The sequence below is a fragment of the Rhinatrema bivittatum genome, chromosome 1 (assembly GCF_901001135.1).
Source record: "Rhinatrema bivittatum chromosome 1, aRhiBiv1.1, whole genome shotgun sequence".
Classification (NCBI taxonomy): Eukaryota; Metazoa; Chordata; class Amphibia; order Gymnophiona; family Rhinatrematidae; genus Rhinatrema; species Rhinatrema bivittatum.
In genome coordinates this window covers 561,746,128-561,765,647 of record NC_042615.1, presented here as the reverse complement: position 1 = coordinate 561,765,647, position 19,520 = coordinate 561,746,128, and the positions used below count along the sequence as shown (strand labels likewise).

General features: G+C 42.0%; 1 protein-coding gene across 2 annotated transcripts in view; it reads left to right on the top strand.

The window, feature by feature from the left end:
- DAPK1 (death associated protein kinase 1) overlaps positions 1-19,520 on the top strand; it is a 391,735-nt gene that overhangs the window by 334,274 nt on the left and 37,941 nt on the right. The window contains exons 21-22 of one of the 2 annotated variants that reach the window (XM_029616996.1): positions 3,179-3,367; positions 16,735-16,932. In XM_029616996.1, the coding sequence (XP_029472856.1) occupies positions 3,179-3,367; positions 16,735-16,932 (387 nt within the window). The remainder of the gene's footprint in view (positions 1-3,178; positions 3,368-16,734; positions 16,933-19,520) is intronic. The other variant, XM_029617004.1, reaches the window with a different exon arrangement.

The window sequence follows — 19,520 nt, the reverse complement described above, 5'->3', positions numbered from 1 at the left end:
CCTCCTTTCCACTGAAAAAGGCTCACCTCCTGTGCATGGGACCCTGTCAGATATTTGAATGTCTCTATCATATCTCCCCTATCTCGCCTTTCCTCTAGGATGTATATGTTTAGTTCTTTGAGTCTGTCCCCTTATGCTTTAGAATGAAGACCACTGACCATTTTAGTAGCCACCCTCTGAACTGACTTTATCCTGTGCCAAGTAAGGTTTCACCAGGGACCTATACAGAGGCAATATTGCCTCCCATTATCTGCTGACCTTCCTCTCCCTATGCAGCCAAGCATCTTTCTGGCTTTTACTGTCTCTTTACCCACCTGTTTGATAATCCTTAAGGTGGCCAGATTCAATTACCCCCAAATCCTGCACTTCCTTTGTGCTCAGAAGAAATTCACCTCCAATACTGTACCTTTCCCTTGGGTTTTTGCATTAAATCTTAGCTGCCAGACACCATTCCTTGAGCTTTGCTAGATCCTTCCTCATGTTTTCCATTCCTTCCTGGCTGTCCACTCTATTATAGATTTTGGTGGTATCGGCAAAAACACAAACCTTTCTCAACAACTCTTCCATTATGTCACTCACAAAAATGTTGAAAAGAACTGGTCTGAGGACCAATCCATGGTGCGCACATTATTCCCTTTCACCTTTGAGTCTCACAATGCCACTTTTGCACTTCCTTCTATGCTCTTCTCAAGCTTTGATCAAGGTATTGTATTGAAATAGGTATTGGTATTAGATTTATCATCTGCTTTTGATACCATTCATCATGATATCTTTCTACTTTAAATAAATGAAATTAGTATCTCAGGCACCATCTTTTCTTGGTTTTATCACAAGGATGACAAGTCTTCTGTGGGCAAGATGTCTTCTGCTGGTACCCTCTTAATAAGGGAATCCCTCAAGGGTCATTTCTGTCTGCCTCTTTATGTAATATATACTTGAAGCCAACTTCAAAACTGCTCTTGGGCCTTAATGTACGCTGGTTAATCTATGCTGAGGATATTCAGGTTTTTTTCCTTGCAAATTCTGACATTAATACTACATTGGGCTCTATATCGATTTATCTGACTGCAGTTAAAAGCTGGCTGTTTCATATTAGGTTGAGGCTCAATATTGCCAAATCTGAAATCATTAGGTTAAGTCACTGTTGGTCCTGAGATATCCCACATGCTATTCAGTTTGGTGGATTTTCTATTCCTATTGTAACTTAAGTCAAAAGTCTGGGCATTTTACTGGATTCTGATCTCTCAAATCTCAAGTCAAAGGGGTCGTCAGTCTTTTATTAAGCCACATTTCATTTTTTTCATTTTCATTTTAAAAATTTATTAATCGCCTCACACTGTAAGGCCTAGGCGATATACATAAAAACATACATAATAATAATAAAACAAAACATGAATAATACACTTCTTAAATCGGATTTCATAGAAACTATGTCATGTTATACAAAGCTAACAATAGAGACTTTTGCCAAATCAGAAAGATTCACAAGGTAACATACCTTATGATGGGAATAACAGAGAAGATCAGCACAAATACTGCATAAGTTCACTTTAGCATGTCAGAGACATTTATATAATATTTATACGATATTAAAAGAACGAGTGAGCAAATAACTTTTGAATGCCATCTTAAATTTTTTAACATCTTCCAATGCACGGATTTCAAAAGGGATGAGGTTCCATTGAACTGGAGCCGCTATAGAGAAAGAAGTTTCCCTAGTAGTGAAAAGTCTAGCCTGTCGAACTGAAGGAATGTCAAGTAAGTTTAATTGTGAGGATCTTAAGGATCTAACATCTAGAACCTGCTGACTTTAGAGCTATTCTTCAAATGTTGGTTATGAATGGCCTAGATTATTGTAACTTCCTCTATCTTGACCTCGCCCATTATACCATGAAACCCTTACAAGTTGTTCAGAATTCATCTGCATGAATTTTGACTGGAACATCTTTTTGACCACATATCACCACTATTGCATACTCTCCATTGGTTTCCTGTTGCATGGAGGATCCAGTTTAAAACTCTAATGCTCATCTACAAGGCTCTCAGTAATGAAGCATCTCTTTGCATTAGTTTGCTCCTTAAAATTGACTGTTCCTCAAGAGTACTTCACTCTGCTGATAAGCTACTTTTAGATATTCTTAACCCCCCACTGAATAGCATGCAGATTTTATCTCATTATTATTCATTATGGATATCCTAAAAATCTGACTGGCTGGTGGGTCCCCAAGGACAGGTTTGGGAACCACTGCACTAGACTAAATGAATCCTGTGAAAATATTTGCCAAATGGCACCAGCATTATGAAATAAATTACCTAGACTTTAAAGAAGGAACCATGTATAAAATCTTTCAGGAAACAGCTCTAGGCTTTCCTATTCAGACTACTGTAAATGTATTTTGCTAGCTTCAGTACTGCTCTGTTTTTTGTTATTGCTAGCCCTTCTGTCTTTATATAAAAAAAAAGTTTTAAAGATTTTGTTAGTTTACTTTGTATTGTTCATTTTGTTCTTGCATAGTTTTTTACTTTTTTTTTCTAATAGGTTTTATAAGTTGTCTTTGATGCTTTTATTTAGTTTTCTGTTTGCTTTTATATTGTTCTTCAACAAAACTGTGTATGTATTGTTGTAAGCCGCTTAGGACATTGGATATAGCAGGATATAAATGTTTAAAATAAATAATGCTGGGCAGTCTGGATATGGACCATTTGGTCTTTATCTGCCATCGTTTACTATGTTACTAATGGCAAAATTCTTCAAGTTTATGCCTACTGACCCTGGCTGTTGATAGATTAGTATTAACTTTTTTTAGGGCAAGGTGTGCTGTCCTTATTCCATTCCCACCCCTGAAAAGTTTCCGTGAGCCTGCGTACATCACGGAGTGAATTCATTGCCCTGACCTGATGGCAGGATGCAGAAATATCCCAAAATGTGTTGTATAATATCTCGCTCTGTTGGCTGTTCCAGAGCCTGCCCTAAAGGAGGACTGTATGCTAAAGAGAGAATTAAACTTTCCATCAATCTTTGATGGAAGGGGTAGTGTTTCTCTATCTGTGATGAGCACAGTGCACTTTGGACACTAAATGCTTTTTTTTTGTCTGTGTTTTCTAGTGAGTGCAATATTGCATTGTGTGAGGTGGCAAATACATTCTGCCCTGTAACCATGCTCCTCTCATGTTCCAGTTTCAGTAAGCATCTCCAACCTGTACCCGGGCTGTGAAAATGTCAGCGTGAGGAGCCGCAGCATGATGTTTGAGCCAGGCCTGACCAAAGGCGTATTGGAGGTGTTCGTCTCGCCAACCTACCATCACCATTGCACTGCTGATGAGCAGGCCACAAAAGCCATTGACATCCAGAACGCTAACCTAAATGGTAAGCACCGTGATTCAGTAAAGGAACATAAGAATTGTCATGCTGGGTCAGATCAGGTCCATCGAGCCCAGCATTCTCTCTCTGACAGTGGCCAATCCAGGCTGCAAGTGCTTGGCAGATCCCATAAAGTAAATGTAATTCCTGTTACTCCCAGGGATAGCAATAGCTTTCTTTAGTCCGGGGGTTCTCATCCCAGTCTTAGGGACACACCTAGCTAGTCAGGTTTTCAGGATATCCACAATGAACATGCATGAGGTAGATTTACATGCATTGCCTCCACTGTATGCAAATTGACCTCCTGCATGTTCATTGTGGATATCCTGAAAACCTGAGTGGCTGGTTGAGACCCCTGCTTTAGTCTACCTGGCCAGTGTGTGTTATACTTTTCCTCCAGGAACTTATCCAGATCAATTTAAATCCCTCTATGCTAATTGCCTTAATCATGTCCTCTAGTAACAGATTCCACAACTTGATAATGGGATCACTGAAAAAGTACTTTCTATGATTTGTTTTGAATCTGCTAATAGTTTCATGGAGTGTCCCCCTCAAACAAGGGGATATTCCATGAAATTAACCAGCATGTTCGCTGCCTCTTAGCTTTTTATCAGATTCTATGATTGATGTATACTATGTACAGTTACTCTTCTTTAATAAACCTCAAATTATTAATCATCATTTGAAGCAAACTAGAATTGTGTGCATGGCAGAGGTTGGTAAGTCAGATAATTGGATAGTCAAACCAGAGACAAGTTCTGGAGTCTGACTTAATTCTAAGGGGCAAAGGTGAGTGCAGACAAAAACAGGAACTCGTGGCATGGTTGTAACTCTCTGGCAAAGGAAATTTGTTTGACTCTCCTGTTCAGTGAGCCTTAGGTGTGTAGCTGAAATGAGACACATAGGGGCCGATGCAAAAAAGTTGCTCTGAAAGCGGGCGCTGTGTATTTAGTGCCCGCTTTCATAACACACCCCCAGGCACCTCTCCTGGGGGCACGATGCAATACTTAAATTGGGGCTCATGCTGTCGGAGGCGCTAGGAGCAATCACGCACCCCTAGCATCTCCTTGACAGCTCAAGCCGGAGAAAGATCCACTGTCTGTGGCTGTCCGCCGGTTAAAAAACGGACGCTGAATTTATCATAAGAAGATAAGAAATTGCCATGCTGGGTCAGACCAAGGGTCCATCAAGCCCAGCATCCTATTTCCAACAATGGCCAAACCAGGCTACAAGAACCTGGCAATTATCCAAACACTATATAAATCTTTCCCCCTGTTGCTTCCCCATCACTCCTTTCTATATCTCATTTCCATTTGTCCATCTATTAATTTTTCCCATCCCATCCTCTCTCCTCCATTCCTTTTGTTCACTTGGCCAGCAGAAGGAGAATTGTGTATCTGCCACCTTGTTTTTGTACTATGGCCATTTAAACCTCATCATGCTAAGCACTAGATTACACAATTGTCAAAATTTCTGTGATTGGCTTTTTACTATAAACAATCTAAATGGCTGTTTCTAAATTCACTCTTTCACCCTCGCTTTGAATGCAAATGGTATCTACGGGCCTTAAGTGTCATATAACCTTGGTGTTTCTAAACATAACTTCTGTAGCCCAGTACTTTTCTACTAATACAACATTTCTGTCTAGCATCTCCTCTTCTGTGGCAAATGCCTGTTTTACAAAAGCAAAGTACAGAACTGAAACATAAAAGCTATTGAATACTTGTTAGTAATTAGAAAGCTACTAGTGATCACAAATCAAGAAACTTAGGAAAACAAGAATAATAACTTCTTATGCGACATAACCAAAAAGTGTTTAAGTGCCTCCTGACTGCTCTTTATCACAAGCCATGCCTGCAGTAGGGCTCTGGGTACCCACATCAGGATAATGGGGACAGCGGGAATTGAGCCAATGTGCAGCAGCAGGAAGTGAAGTGAAAGTGGGGAATTTGCCTGTTGAGTGCCACTGGTTGAACTTGCTACTGGCTTCATCTGCAAAGAAATTGAGCCAGGTACCATGCCCCCAGTTCTAGTAAATATGTAGAGAGGGTAAATATGTACACTCAGTTTTATGAGTACTTCTGTTTGGATCAAAAATACTTCCATTGTTCAAGGAAGAAAATAAATATTTCACTCTGGCAGGGGCAGCATTTCGTGTTTCAGACACTTACTTCCTGCAACTCCGTTTCAATACAGTAGATCTAAAAGAAGAGAGGCAGCTAACCACCAAGATGCTGAAGCTACTTACAGCAGCACACCAGAAAAGGAAGCTTTCGTTCTAAAACATTTTTTTTTTTTTTTTTTACTGCCCTAGCTGTGATTGTATAAACCAGCATAACTCTTAAAAGCATTTCTCGGGTGCCATTTCATACACTGTGTACAGAGCTTGGAGACATTCCCAGAAAGAGCCCTGAGCTGCCAGCATCTCATGGGGGTAGAGCTAGCTTCAGGGATAAACTGTCTCGGGCAGCAGGCTTGGCAGCATGCCAGAGCCATCTACACTGAGAAGAAAAATCATGTAAAGGGGCAAACGGATGAAGCAGCCGCGTTCCAGGAAATGCTTGTCTCGCAAATGGCTATCTAACTGGAAAGCTGTAATTCATAACTATTTTAAATACAGCAAATCATATTGGCTTGACAGGTGGCAAATAACTTAAAGAAAAATGTATCGCTTAAAGTGGACAAACGGGGTCATCCGGCAGGCATTGAGAGAGCGAGAGAGATCAGCCTGCAGCTGCTTCCCCTGTGGTGCATTGGCCTTCTTAAAGTAGTCCCTCTCGTAAGAGGAGAGGTTTGAGTCTTAACGCATATATATTAAACATAAAATGGCTCTCGCAGAATCGCCGCAGGAAGAAGACATGGAAGGGGCAGTTATAGTAGGAACAAAGCCATAAAGATTGCAGGTCTTGGTTTTCATTCAAAGAAACTATACAGCATGGACTACTTTTAAGAGATTGTAGGATTCAGACTCCTAATGTCTTTAAGAATTTCCCTAAGGATCTCCCAGTATTCCTGGGCACTGGCAGCACTTAAGTTCAGAAGGCCAGATTTTCCTGATGGGCTCTGCAAATTCATTTGATTTCTTCTTTGCTTTTTTTTTATACTCAGTCTGTCATTAATACTCAGTTCTTCTTAGAGTTCTTTCAGTTGTATTATGCTCCTTCCCCCAGCCTTTTATTTCTTTCCTCTTGCGCTGCATGCCTGAACTATGAACGATTCTACCATGGTGGAGGGGAGGGAGAAGGCTGCTGGAAGTGGCGCACATTTAAGAAGGCGTATGCTGAAAGAGATTTTGTAAGATTCCCGAAATACTCCCAAGGTCAAGCCTGGTATTTTAATGATCTTGTTGATCTGAATACCTGCATTGCAAGAGCAAGACATGGTCATATGATGATTTGCACTTTGTTTGATTCTGGGGTGGGAGGTTATTCAGAGCAAAAAATAAATAAATTTAAGGAAATACACATACCAAAAAAAAACAAACCCTGAAATACATTTTTACTGCATGCTTTATCTATATACCAAAGAAAATGTGGATTTAGGGAGTCCTTGGCGGATATGATGAGTTCTCTCTGTATATGGTTATTACTTCCTGCATGATGTGGGAAATGTGTGCCGTTTCTAGTTTGGTGCTGCAGTGCACTGCACTGCACATCTAGTCAGAGGAATAGGAAGATTGCGTCTGGGCCTGAGAAATTTCATAGAAGCCAGTCAAGACGATGATCATATGTACTAGCAATGGGCAGAGAAATCAAGGTTTTGAATTGCAGTCCCAGGCACTACCTAAAATCTGGGATCTTATCTACAGGTAATGATCAGCCTGTCACAATCCATAATTGACAGAAAAACTCTGGGGAAAGCATAGAGGATGATGGCAGATGAGTGCAATTTGCTCCACATAGTCTGCCCTTAGTGCCTGCCTGCTGTGCTGTCTCAGGTCAGCTTAGGTGATCTTCTTCCTCCTGCCACTAAAGGTCCTTGCTTGAATTTGGCCACCTTTTTTATTCCTACCATCTCCACTAGAATGGACCACCCTCTCAGTGAAAAAAAAAAATATTCTCACTTTGTTTGAGCTTCCCCCCTTTAAATGTGTATGAGAGCCTCTTGTTCTTGAGTGTTTTTATTGTATGTAAAATGTTACCTTCTGGTACTTTATTGAAGCTTGCTAGATATTTGAATGCTTGTGAGTCGTCTCCCCTGTCCCATCTTTCTTCTAGAGAGCACATCTGTAACTTTCAATCTTTTTGTGTGTAGCAATACAACTAAAATGGTCCATGCACCCTGTTGGTGGCCTTCCTTTCAATTGCATCCACCCTATCAATATCCTTTTATAGATGTCTTCAGAACTGCACACAGGGCTCAGGGTGGGGGTTCATCAGATACCTGTCGAGAGGTAATATTGCTTCCTCTTTTCTACTAGCGATATCTCTGTCTGTGCACCCAGACACCACCATGGGCTTTCCCTGCCCTTGTCACACTGACTTGGCTGTCTTGAGGTTACCAGAGATGACTGCCCCCCTCCTCTCTCTGAGGTACCTTATCCGTCTAGTGACTTCTCCTCCAAAATATTTGACCCTTTGATTTTTGCATCCAAACCCTTGAACATTCTTCTGATTTATTTTTTTTTTAAGTTCTATATCATGTAATCTTTCAAACCGTGGAGAAAATAAGTTTGAGATAAGACTGGACTGTTAATTTCTCTGCAGCATCTTTAAATCATTTCATGGTGATTTTTTGGCTTGTGATTAGCTAAATTTTGCCCCAAACTGCAGCATTGAGTTGGGGTTTTATGGCCATCATGCAACTCCTGTGGTGTGGGATTTGGCTAAATCAATGTTTGCTTGTCCTGTCGCATACTTCAGACCAACATAAAATAGCAGTGTGCTTGGATAGATACATGCATGCATATATTTTTTTTTTAAGGCACAGCATTTAGTATGTTCTGTTTCTTGTTGGGATTCCTTTTAAGATAATCTCCCTGTAGGTGAATTTGCATATGTATGCATGACTCAATTGGCTGAGCATTCAGACACTATTTTAAGATGATTTTTCTGTCTTCTGGTTTCAGAAAGAAACCCTAGCATGTAAGGAGTTTGATAGCAGTGCCTTTTTTTTTTTTTTTACCTGAAGTGTATTTCAGATGATTTGTGGGTATCTCTGCATTTTTATTTTATTAAAGAGCAGCTTCAAATCTGAATTAGTTATATGCTTAACAGCTGAGAGAGAGGAGTTCCTGCTGCAAAAAAAAAAAGCTTGACATGTGTAAGGCTGTGTTTTTCAAGGAAAACAAAAGCTGAGATTTGGCCACAAGCTTCTTACACTGGACTGGAAAATATCAAACCAGTTCTACCATTTCGCTACACCAAATATCCCCAGGCCTGCTATTCTTCTACATCTGCAGTATCACAGCTTAAAATAGCTTTAAAGAAAAATGCTGGAAAATAAAATGGAATTCCTTATTTAGAAGGTCTTTGAAAATACAGATTTTCTCTGGCTACTGATATGAAGAGGACATGGGTTAAGGTAGTGGCCTGTTTGGGTAACAACACTGTTACTCTTTGCCATGTCTATGATTCCCCTGTGGATTCTCCTTTTACAACCTAGCAGAACTTCTGATGGGAGCTGGTGAGCTGCTGCTGATACTCCGAGGGGATTGTAACCAACTCTTTGATTTGATTTTTGACGATCTAAATGCAAACCCTGTAGTAGTAATAATAAAACATTTATTTCTTGCACTCTTCACAGTCCAAGGCAAGTTAGAAGCTGCTTTACACAATTTAAAAGGATAAATCATTGAAAGTTCTTAAATACATAGGGATCAATTTTTAAAAGCGTTGCCCGCACAAAAATGCCCACATACTGCCCGTCTGTGGACTGCGATTTACGTGCATATGTACCCATGCGTGTGCCAAAAGTAAGGGAAGTGTGTGTGTTCTGGGGCAGGAGCAACACTCAAATCACGTAACTCCATAGTTTAAAACCGGCGGGCCGCAGCACACATCGGCTTGTTACTGCTGTTCCTAATGAGGAGTGAGTCTGTACATATCGCGATTTATGGCTTGCATGACAAGGTGAGGGGTCTGGGTCAACTGCGGGGCATGCAGGATGAAGAACCAGAGGAGTTTGGAAGAGCTTGAGCAAACTAGTGGACTGATTGGAAACCTTGGGAATGTCCCTTTTGCGAGCATGTTTTAAAATCCACTTATATACACACATAAAAGCCAGCAGAGTCCTGTGGAAGATACAGGCATTAGGCTTGCTCAAGTTACTTCTTGTACTTAACGTGCTGGAGGTTTATATTAAAAACGGGCACCTGCAAGTGTGCCCGTGATTTAAAATTCCAGCATGCTTCCGCTCATTTTTAAATTAGCCTGACCATGAATAAAGCAGTATAGTTGCTGGGTCAGACCACTTAAATGTATGGAAATAAAAGTGAACAAATATAAATAACAAAAAAATGTATAAGGTGATAACTTTTTTTTATTGGACTAACAATACATTTCTTAACTGGCTTTCGAAAGCTGCTAATCTCTTCTTCAGATCAAAATAGAATGATCAAAAGATGACATTACTAGGAAATGCAAGTGAATCATAAAAGGCATTCCAATGACGGGGTAAAAGGGAAGGTGGGGAAAATGAGTGAGGGGAGAGTTTGATGGATGGAGTTTGAGCGATTAGAATGTGACAGGCAGTAAAATGTTTTGACTTCTGATGAGATGATACTAAGTTCCAAAGCATCTGATCCTTTTAACTTCAAAAGTATCGTGTTCCTGGATTTTTAAATTTCTTTGATTATTCATCAATAAATGACCTTATGATCAAGATAATTAACCATAGAACAAGGTGAGGATGGCCTCTTTCCTTTCCTATTTAATTTGTCATTGTAATAGCTTGTAGCTATAAGGCGAAATGAAAGCATTAGTGGGGTAAAATTACATAATTCTGAAAGGAAAATTGGTTCTAATTTTCGTTCCTGTAGTACCAAGGATCAGTCCAGACCGCTGAGTTGTCTCCCTTCCAGCAGATGGAGTCAGAGAAAAAAGCTGAAAGCTACCCCCTCTTACACTGGTGTGTCACCTGTGATCCTTCAGTATAATCCATACCCAAGCAGAATGAAACAAACCTCAACATAAGACCCAATGGCTATATCAAACCACTTAATGAAAAAACTGCATAACTTCTGGAACTTATGTTCATGGAGGGAGTACTTCCATATGCAACATGAATGCTGTCCACTTGAGAATATTCTGCAGAATGAAAATGATACCGAACGGACTCTCCAGATTCCATGGGCAGGCGTCTGAACTGATCCTTGGTACTACAGGAATGAAAATTAGCAGGTAAGAACCAATTTTCCTTTCCCTGTATGTACCAGGATCAGTCCAGATCGCTGGGATGTACCCAAGCTGCCCTAAATAGGGTGGGACCTGGAGAGTCCCGCTCTAAGAACACTACTGCCAAAACAGTCGCCATCCGGAGCTCGGATGTCCTAACAGTAATGCTTAGCAAAAGTGTGTAAAGATTTCCAAGTAGCCACTCTGCAAATTTCATGGGGCGAAACAAACTGACTCTCTGCCCAAGATGCCGCCTGAGAACGGATTGAATGCACTTTCAAACCATCCGGTACTGCTCGCCCAAGACATATATATGATGAAGTTATGGCTTCCTTCAACCATCGGGCAATAGTGGCTTTAGTTGCCTTATGTCCTTTCTTAGGACCACTCCATAAGACAAACAGATGATCAGACAAACAAAAAGCATTAGTGACCTCCAGATAGCGAAGCAGAATCCGCCACACATCTAATCTTCACAAGTCGCGAGCCTGAGACGAATTCCGATCCAAATCCATGAAGGTAGGCAACTCCACGTTCTGATCAAATGAAACTCCTAACACCTCCTTCGGTAGAAAGGAGGGCACCGTCCTAAGGGACACCCCTGAATCCGAAATCCTGAGTAAAGGCTCCCTACGGGACAGCGCTTGAAGCTCATAGATGTGCCGTGCCGAAGTGATAGCCACCAGGAAAATCGCCTTAAGTGTCCAGTCTTTACAAGTGGCCTGTTTCAGAGGCTCAAACGGAAGACAGCACAAGCCTCGGAGAACCAGATTCAAACTCCAAGAAGGACACACTGGATGAGCCGGAGGGTTCAAATGTTTAGCACCTCTCAGGAAACGCGTTACATCTGGATGAGCCGCCAAGGATGTCCCATCAGTCTTTCCCCGCAGACATCCCAGGGCCACTACTTGAACCCTGAGAGAACTGCACGCCAAGCCTTTCTTCAGACCCTCCTGTAAGAACGCCAGAATATGGACAATTGAGGCGCGCCGTGGGGATACATTCAACCCGCTACACCAGGAATCGAAAACCTTACAGACTCGAACATAGGTGAGCGAAGTAGATGTTTTTCACGCTTGCAGAAGGGTGGAAATAACCGAATCCATATAACCTTTCTTCCTCAACTGCCGCCTCTCATAAGCCAAGCCGCTATACAAAAATGATCCACTTGATAGAAAAATACTGGACCTTGTCGAAGAAGATTCTGTAGATGACCGAGCCGAAGAGGACTGTCCACCGCTAAGTTGATCATATCTGCAAACCACGGCCACCGTGGCTACTGTCACTAGGGATACATACAAAACTGACATCATCTGCATACATTTTATAAATTAAACCTAATGAAGTCATGATGCTACGTAAAAGCTGCACATGGATGTTAAAAAGCACAGCAGAGATCGGTGAGACTTGAGGTACCCCCACGACATTCAAATACCTTTCTAAGCTATCACCATCCTGACAGACTTACTACATTCTATCCTGTAAATATGATTCAAACCATAGTAACACTACCCCTCCAATATTAATATTTAGTAGTTTACAAATCAATTGTTTTTATCATGTAAGGCTTGCTTCACTCCCTTACTAAAGATTTTTCCATTTTTCTGCACTTCTTAACCAGCCCTACCTTGAATGCTAGGATTGGCCAGGCTCCCCCTATATAATCTGGGATGAGCAAATGCAGTTTGTAGTTGGATGTAGTTTGGAGCTGTGAGCAGAATTTGAGTTTGGTTCCCCAAATTCAGGCTCCACAGCCTGGTCCAGTGGAATAGACTTTGCCTTGCTTGCCAGTGCCTTCACAGACATGGAAGAAGGACTGTCCATTGAGAGACGAGAGGAAAAGAGTTTTTGCCTTTTTGAAATAGTAGGTTTTGATTTTTGACTTGTTCCAAACTCAGGAGGTCTGCTACCCACTGCCTTGGGGGGGAGAAAGGTTTGGGCTTCTATGCTCTGTGACCAATTACAATAGAATCTGCAGTTGCCCGGAGCTATTTTGCCCTGCATCCAATGAAAGTGGGAACTGTAGTTTCTGAGAGGTAAGAACTGATTTTTGCAGAAGCTTGCTTTGTCTATTAGGAGGAGGGAGTTTTTTTCCACCACTATCTCCCTGCCTATTTTCGAAGGTGAGATTTTTTTCCTACTTTTCCCAACACTGACTCAGAGGTTGAAAATGGAGAAAAGGTTTGTTGTACTTGGAGTTTTGATTTTGCTTTGTGTGACTTTTTCTAATATGGTCTGGATTCGGGGGGGGGGGGGGGGGTTTAGTTACAGTAAATTTATTATTTGAACATCATTCCAAGTGTCCACTTGACTCTTTTTCCAAGACGGCAAGGAGCGAGTATACCAACTTCTGAGATTGATTGGATCTGAGAGACTGTGAACTGACAACCACCCAGATTGCACCTAGGATCCCTTAGACTTGTCCTGCTCCCTACTGGTTGAACTCTGGCACCCCAGGGGCTAACTGTGCATGATTTCAGAAAAACGTTAGTGCTAGACATTGAGATTGGCCCTGGAGACTGTGTCCCTTTATTCTAGCTCTAAATTGAAGAGGGGATTAAATGACATATAGAGAATAACTTTCAAACAACTGTGGCCCCATATATTTATTTATTTGATAATTTTTATATACCGATGTTTCATGAGAACATATCAAATCAGTTTACATTAGTTAACAAATATTCATTTAAAAATATTTGCATCTCCAAAAGGAAAAGGAAGTAAATACATAGTTTCATAATATAAATAAAAATAAAACAGTACACTAAATAATAAAAAATTTAGACAGAGAAGCAGTAAAGTAAGAGCAAAGGTAATACAATCAACTATATATTTACAGTGGTATATAATCAGTAGGTTAAAATCATTAGATAATAGTTCTTGGTAGGCTTGTTTGAATAGCCATATTTTTATGCCCTTTTTAAATATACACATATATATGAAGACACACAGAAATATGCACATATTTTATAATCTGTGCATATACATCTTCGCAGATTATAAAATATTTATATATACACCAAAGAAATCATAAACAAGTACAATACCTATTCAAACAGGGCCAATATTCAAAGATATTTGGCTAAGTAAGTTAACTTACTTAACTAGTGACTTTTACTATCAAGATACCCTGTTTCGGCTAAGAGACATGAGGCAACCCTGAAGGGACCTGCTCCTGAGGATAACCCTGAAGGGACCTACTCCTGAGGATAAAGTACATTGTGGGAACTAAGAAGGTGGGCAGGAGTGGAAGTGTTATGAATCGGAGAGTGGACCCCTGTTCCGAGGTAGAGTCAGCACTGCCGAGAAGGAAGTTAACCCTCGTCGGTCTCTACCTTCAAATGGAAAGGCCTGTTGAAGATGTTGAGATGAAGGCTTCACCCTGGAAGCTCGTGATTTCCCCCCCCCCCCCCCCCCCAGGAGGAGCCCGTAAGGACACAGCCGCTGGGACTTAGGAGACTCCCTGAAGAATGAAGATGGTCTGGATGCAGGCGCCTCCTGCAGGTCATGGGTTCCAGACGGCTGGCGCCTCCAGCAGGTCGTGAGAAGTCCGGGAGTATACGTTGAAGAATAGTCCCAATCCAGTCCGAGGGTCAAAGTCCAGAGAGAGGTCGAGAGCCGGTCCAGGAGCAGACAGGAGAATGGTCCAAAGCCAATCCGGGAGCAAAGAAGAAGGGTCCAGAGCCAGTCCAAGTCGATACCAGAAGATCACCACCACCGGTCCGAGGGTCAGGAGCCAAAGAATCAGTCCAACGAGGAGAAGAGCAGAAGCGGGGCAAAGAACACCAACACAGGAACCAAGCACAGAGCCTCAATACCAAGACAAGATCTGAGTGTCACCTTAAGTACAGGAACCAGGAGGCGGAGTCCCAGGAGGAGCCATGACCATTTCCTGTCATGGCTGCTTTAAATCTCTTCTTCAGCCATGCGCGCGGCCCTTAGCTGCAACAGAGGGGGAGGAGCCAGCCCGGCCGAGAGGAACCATGCGACTGGGCGGCAGCAGTCCTGTGTAAAGGTCAAAGAAGGCTGCCTGTAGGAGGAGGGATGGTTTGCTTGCAACTTTCTCCTCTCTCTGTCACACACCAGTGCGCTCTCAATCACACACACATACACATGCTCTCTCACTTACATAGGCTCTCAGTCACTCACATGTGGGCATGCTTTTTCTCTCTCACTTATATAGGCTCTTAATTACACATTTACACACATTCTGTCTATCTTCACGCTTACACACACAAGCTTTCAGTCACACACATACATATGCTGCCTTTGTCTCACACTCTCAATCACATGCTTACAAATATGCTCTCTCTTTCATTTACACACAGGCTCTCACTCACATGCTTCTTCACTCAAACCAGCTCTCAATCACACACAGACACACATGCTCTCTCTCTTACTTATACACACAGGTTCTTAATCATACATTCACATGATCTCTCTCACACACAAAGGATGTCAATCATACACATATACTCTCACACAAACAGGTTTGCAATCACAAACTTACACATACAGGTTCTCAATCATAAACTTACATTCTTGCTCTCTCTTTCACATATACAGGCTCTCAATCATTCACATACATGCTGTCTCTCACACACACACACACGATTCCCCCCCCCCCCCCGGAACTAGCAACAGCAGCAACCTCCTTCACTTTCAGCCCTCACGGAGAAAGGAGTCCCAACGGCCGCGAGGGTTGAGGTTGTTCCTCATTTTACTCCGAGCTGCACTGCTCATTTCTTTCGTTTTAGGTACCTACATTCAGATGCCTAGTGAAAATATGCACCTAAATGTAGGTACTCGACCCTAGTCAGATCTCAAAGGCAATGATTTACACCCCTGACACTTAAATCCTTTGACAGTTGATGCTATAGTGTTTTGGAGACTTTTGAGAGACAATACCTTGAAGGAATACTACTAAATGTCCTCTTGGTTCAGTCCTGCATTTTGTGGAAACAACTCCCGGGTCACTCGGCCAGTGTGGCAGTCAAAAGGATTTGGTTGCTAGAATATATTCTTAAGAGGGGGAAGTAATGGCATTTCAGAAACTGATAAATATGAACTGCCAGTATTTCAGATTTAAGTGGTTCCAATTGAAACATATACTGGCCAATATACTTTTTATTGAAAGTTTACCAAGATATGCCAAAAATTACAGTATGTTAGCATGTTTCAAACTTATTGTTAATGTGAATGGGCAGACTGGGCCGGATGGTATATATCTGCCATCTTATTCTAGATTTCTGTTTCTGGTTGTATGTCATCTAAACTTTACAAAATGATGCAAAAGCCCAAGTTAGATGTAATAAAGTGCATGGGATAAAACAAATTGTAGTAGTCATGTTCTAAATCATAAGGTGAAATGAAACCAATCCTTGTTTTAAAAAGAAAAAAGACAAACTTAGCACGATTTTCGAGAGCTTTTAAGACAGTGTTAAACAGTTCTGTGTTCCCCAAGGCAGCTGAGCTCTGCAGGAAACATGTTTGCCAGAGTGCACTTCTGCTCTTTCTTCCATGGTCCGAAGACTAGTGACTAAATTCAAATTATAAGACAAAAAATGAATGTCCTCTTAGGATTGTTTGGTGCTTTCTAAAGAGTGTGTTTAGATTTTGCAGGATTATACTGTGCATCTGGAACAGCCGGTGGAGTTTGAGATGTCAGGATCATGCTTTATATGGGACAGACATGGGGACTCTGGAAAGACCAGGAGAGCAGCAATTCCTTTCCCCTCCAGAAATAGAGTAGTATGCTTTTTGGCCTCTCTCTCTCCCCCCTCCCCATGAAATGACTTGGCTCATATTTGGTTTCTCTTTCAGGCACAGTCTTTGGGGTAGGGAGGTCACTGGAACCCAACAGCACATTCTGAGCTATCTTAAGCTCGTCATTGGAAGGCTTCTCTTACTTGGTCACTTGTATTGCTTTGGATGGGAAAAGTTTGCCGAGCATCCTGGTTGCATTTTATAGATGAACGTTTAGCATTGAATCCTTTAAGAAGCAATTTCACTGACACTGGTTTTACTTTTCTTTCTCAGGTGTGGGCGATTTCAGTGTTTGGGAGTTTTCGGGAAATCCTGCTTATTTCTGCTCTTATGATTATTTTGCTGCAAACGATCCCTCTGCAGTTCACATCGTGGTATTCAGTCTGGAAGAGCCATATGAGATCCAGTTAAACCAAGTGATATTTTGGCTCAATTTCCTGAAGTCACTTGTTCCGGCTGAGGAGTCCATAGGTATGGTGCAGTGTACAATAAATATAAGGGTAGGACTTAAGCCAGTTAGACCACAGGCAACATTACTTAAATCTGTCATTTTTCCTCCTTGCCAGAATGAAGTTTAATATCTGTTTGATCCCACCTTGCCATGTGACCGTTCACAATAGCTTACAGCATGAAGCTTGCCCCTAAATCTCTTTACACTTGTTGCCTTCCCTCATTTTATGAATCTTTCCAGAGATGTGTGCTCTAGTCATTTGCCCCAGAAGTGGCTGAAGTACTAAACTGTAGAATATTTTGGGCTGTATTAAAATAAAAGGCAGCGCACAAACCTGAATTATTCTTATCCTGTAAACTAGCTATCCACAGATCTTATTTGACAAGGTAAACCTACAGCCCTCAATATTAAAGCTTGTCACTGAGAATGAAGGTGTGGGGAGGGAGAATACTTTCCAATAAACACTTTTTTTATTTAGAGAGAGAGAAGCATCATAGCTCAGATAGTCAAAACATGCTGAACACTACTTAGCTGGATAAGTAACATAGAAACATAGAAATGACGGCAGAAGAAGACCAAACGGCCCATCCAGTCTGCCCAGCAAGCTTCACACATTTTTTCTCTCATACTTATCTGTTTCTTTTAGCTCTTGGTTCTATTTCCCTTCCTCCCCCACCATTAATATAGAGAGCAGTGATGGAGCTGCATCCAAGTGAAATATCAAGCTTGATTAGTTAGGGGGTAGTAGGGGTAGTAACCGCCGCAATAAGCAAGCTACACCCATGCTTATTTGTTTTAACCCAGACTATGTTATACAGCCCTTATTGGTTGTTTTTCTTCTCCCCTGCCGTTGAAGCAGAGAGCTATGCTGGATATGCATCTAAAGTGAAGTATCAGGCACATTTGGTTTGGGGTAGTAACCGCCGTAACAAGCCAGCTACTCCCCGCTTTGTGAGTGTGAATCCTTTTTTCTTCTCCCCTGCCGTTGAAGCTATGCTGGGTATGCGTGAAGTATCAGTTTTTCTTTTCCCCTGCCGTTGGAGCAGAGAGCTATGCTGGATGTGCATCGAAAGTGAAGTATCAGGCACATTTGGTTTGGGGTAGTAACCGCCGTAACAAGCCAGCTACTCCCAGCTTTGTGAGTGCAAATCCTTTTTTCCACATTTCCTCTTGCTGTTGAAGCTTAGAGTGATGTTGGAGTCACAGTAACCATGTGTATGTTTATTGAATAAGGGTATTGTGTCCAGGCAGTAGCCATCATTCTGGCGAGTCACCCACTCTTCATTGGCGGCCTCTTGACTTTATGGATCCACAGTGTTTATCCCACGCACCTTTGAAGTCCTTCACAGTTCTGGTCTTCACCACTTCCTCCGGAAGGGCATTCCAGGCATCCACCACCCTCTCCGTGAAGAAATACTTCCTGACATTGGTTCTGAATCTTCCTCCCTGGAGCTTCAAATCGTGACCCCTAGTTCTGCTGATTTTTTTCTTATGGTAAAGGTTTGTCGTTGCCTTTGGATCATTAAAACCTTTCAAGTATCTGAAAGTCTGTATCATATCTCCTCTGCTCCTCCTTTCCTCCAGGGTGTACATATTTAGATTCTTCAATCTCTCCTCGTACGTCATCCGATGAAGATCCTCCACCTTCCTGGTCGCCCTTCTCTGTACCGCTTCCATCTTGTCTTTGTCTTTTTGTAGATACGGTCTCCAGAACTGAACACAGTACTCCAGGTGAGGCCTCACCAAGGACCTGTACAAGGGAATAATCACTTCCCTTTTCTTACTCGATATTCCTCTCTCTATGCAGCCCAGCATTCTTCTGGCTTTTGCTATCGCCTTGTCGCATTGTTTCGCAGACTTCATATCATTAGACACTATCACCCCAAGGTCCCTCTCCTGCTCCGTGCACATCAGCCTTTCCCCCCCCATCGAATACAGTTCATTCGGATTTCCACTCCCCATATGCATGACTTTGCACTTCTTGGCATTGAATCTCAGCTGCCATATCTTCGACCACTCTTCCAGTTTCCTTAGATCCCGTCTCATTCTCTCCACTCCTTCTGGTGTGTCCACTCTGTTGCAGATCTTAGTGTCATCCGCAAAAAGACAAACCTTACCTTCTATCCCGTCCGCAATGTCGCTCACAAAGATATTGAACAGGACCGGTCCCAATACCGATCCCTGCGGTACACCACTTAAAACCGCTCTCTCTTCAGAGAAGGTTCCATTTACCATCACACATTGTCTTCTGTCCGTCAACCAATTTGCAATCCAGGTCACCACCTCGGCACTCACTCCCAGCTTCTCGTTTTATTGACCAGTCTCCTGTGCGGAACCGTATCAAAAGCTTTGCTGAAATCCAAGTATATGATATCGAGTGCTCTTCCCTCGATCCAATTCCTTGGTTACCCAGTCAAAAAAGTCAATCAGATTGTTTGACAGGATCTTCCCCTGGTGAATCCATGTTGCCTCTGGTCCATCAATTCTCCAGACTGTAGATAGTTCACTATTCTCTCTTTCAGCAGTGACTCCATTACTTTTCCCACCACCGAAGTGAGGCTAACCGGTCTGTAGTTGCCAGCCTCCTCCCTGTTCCCACTCTTGTGAA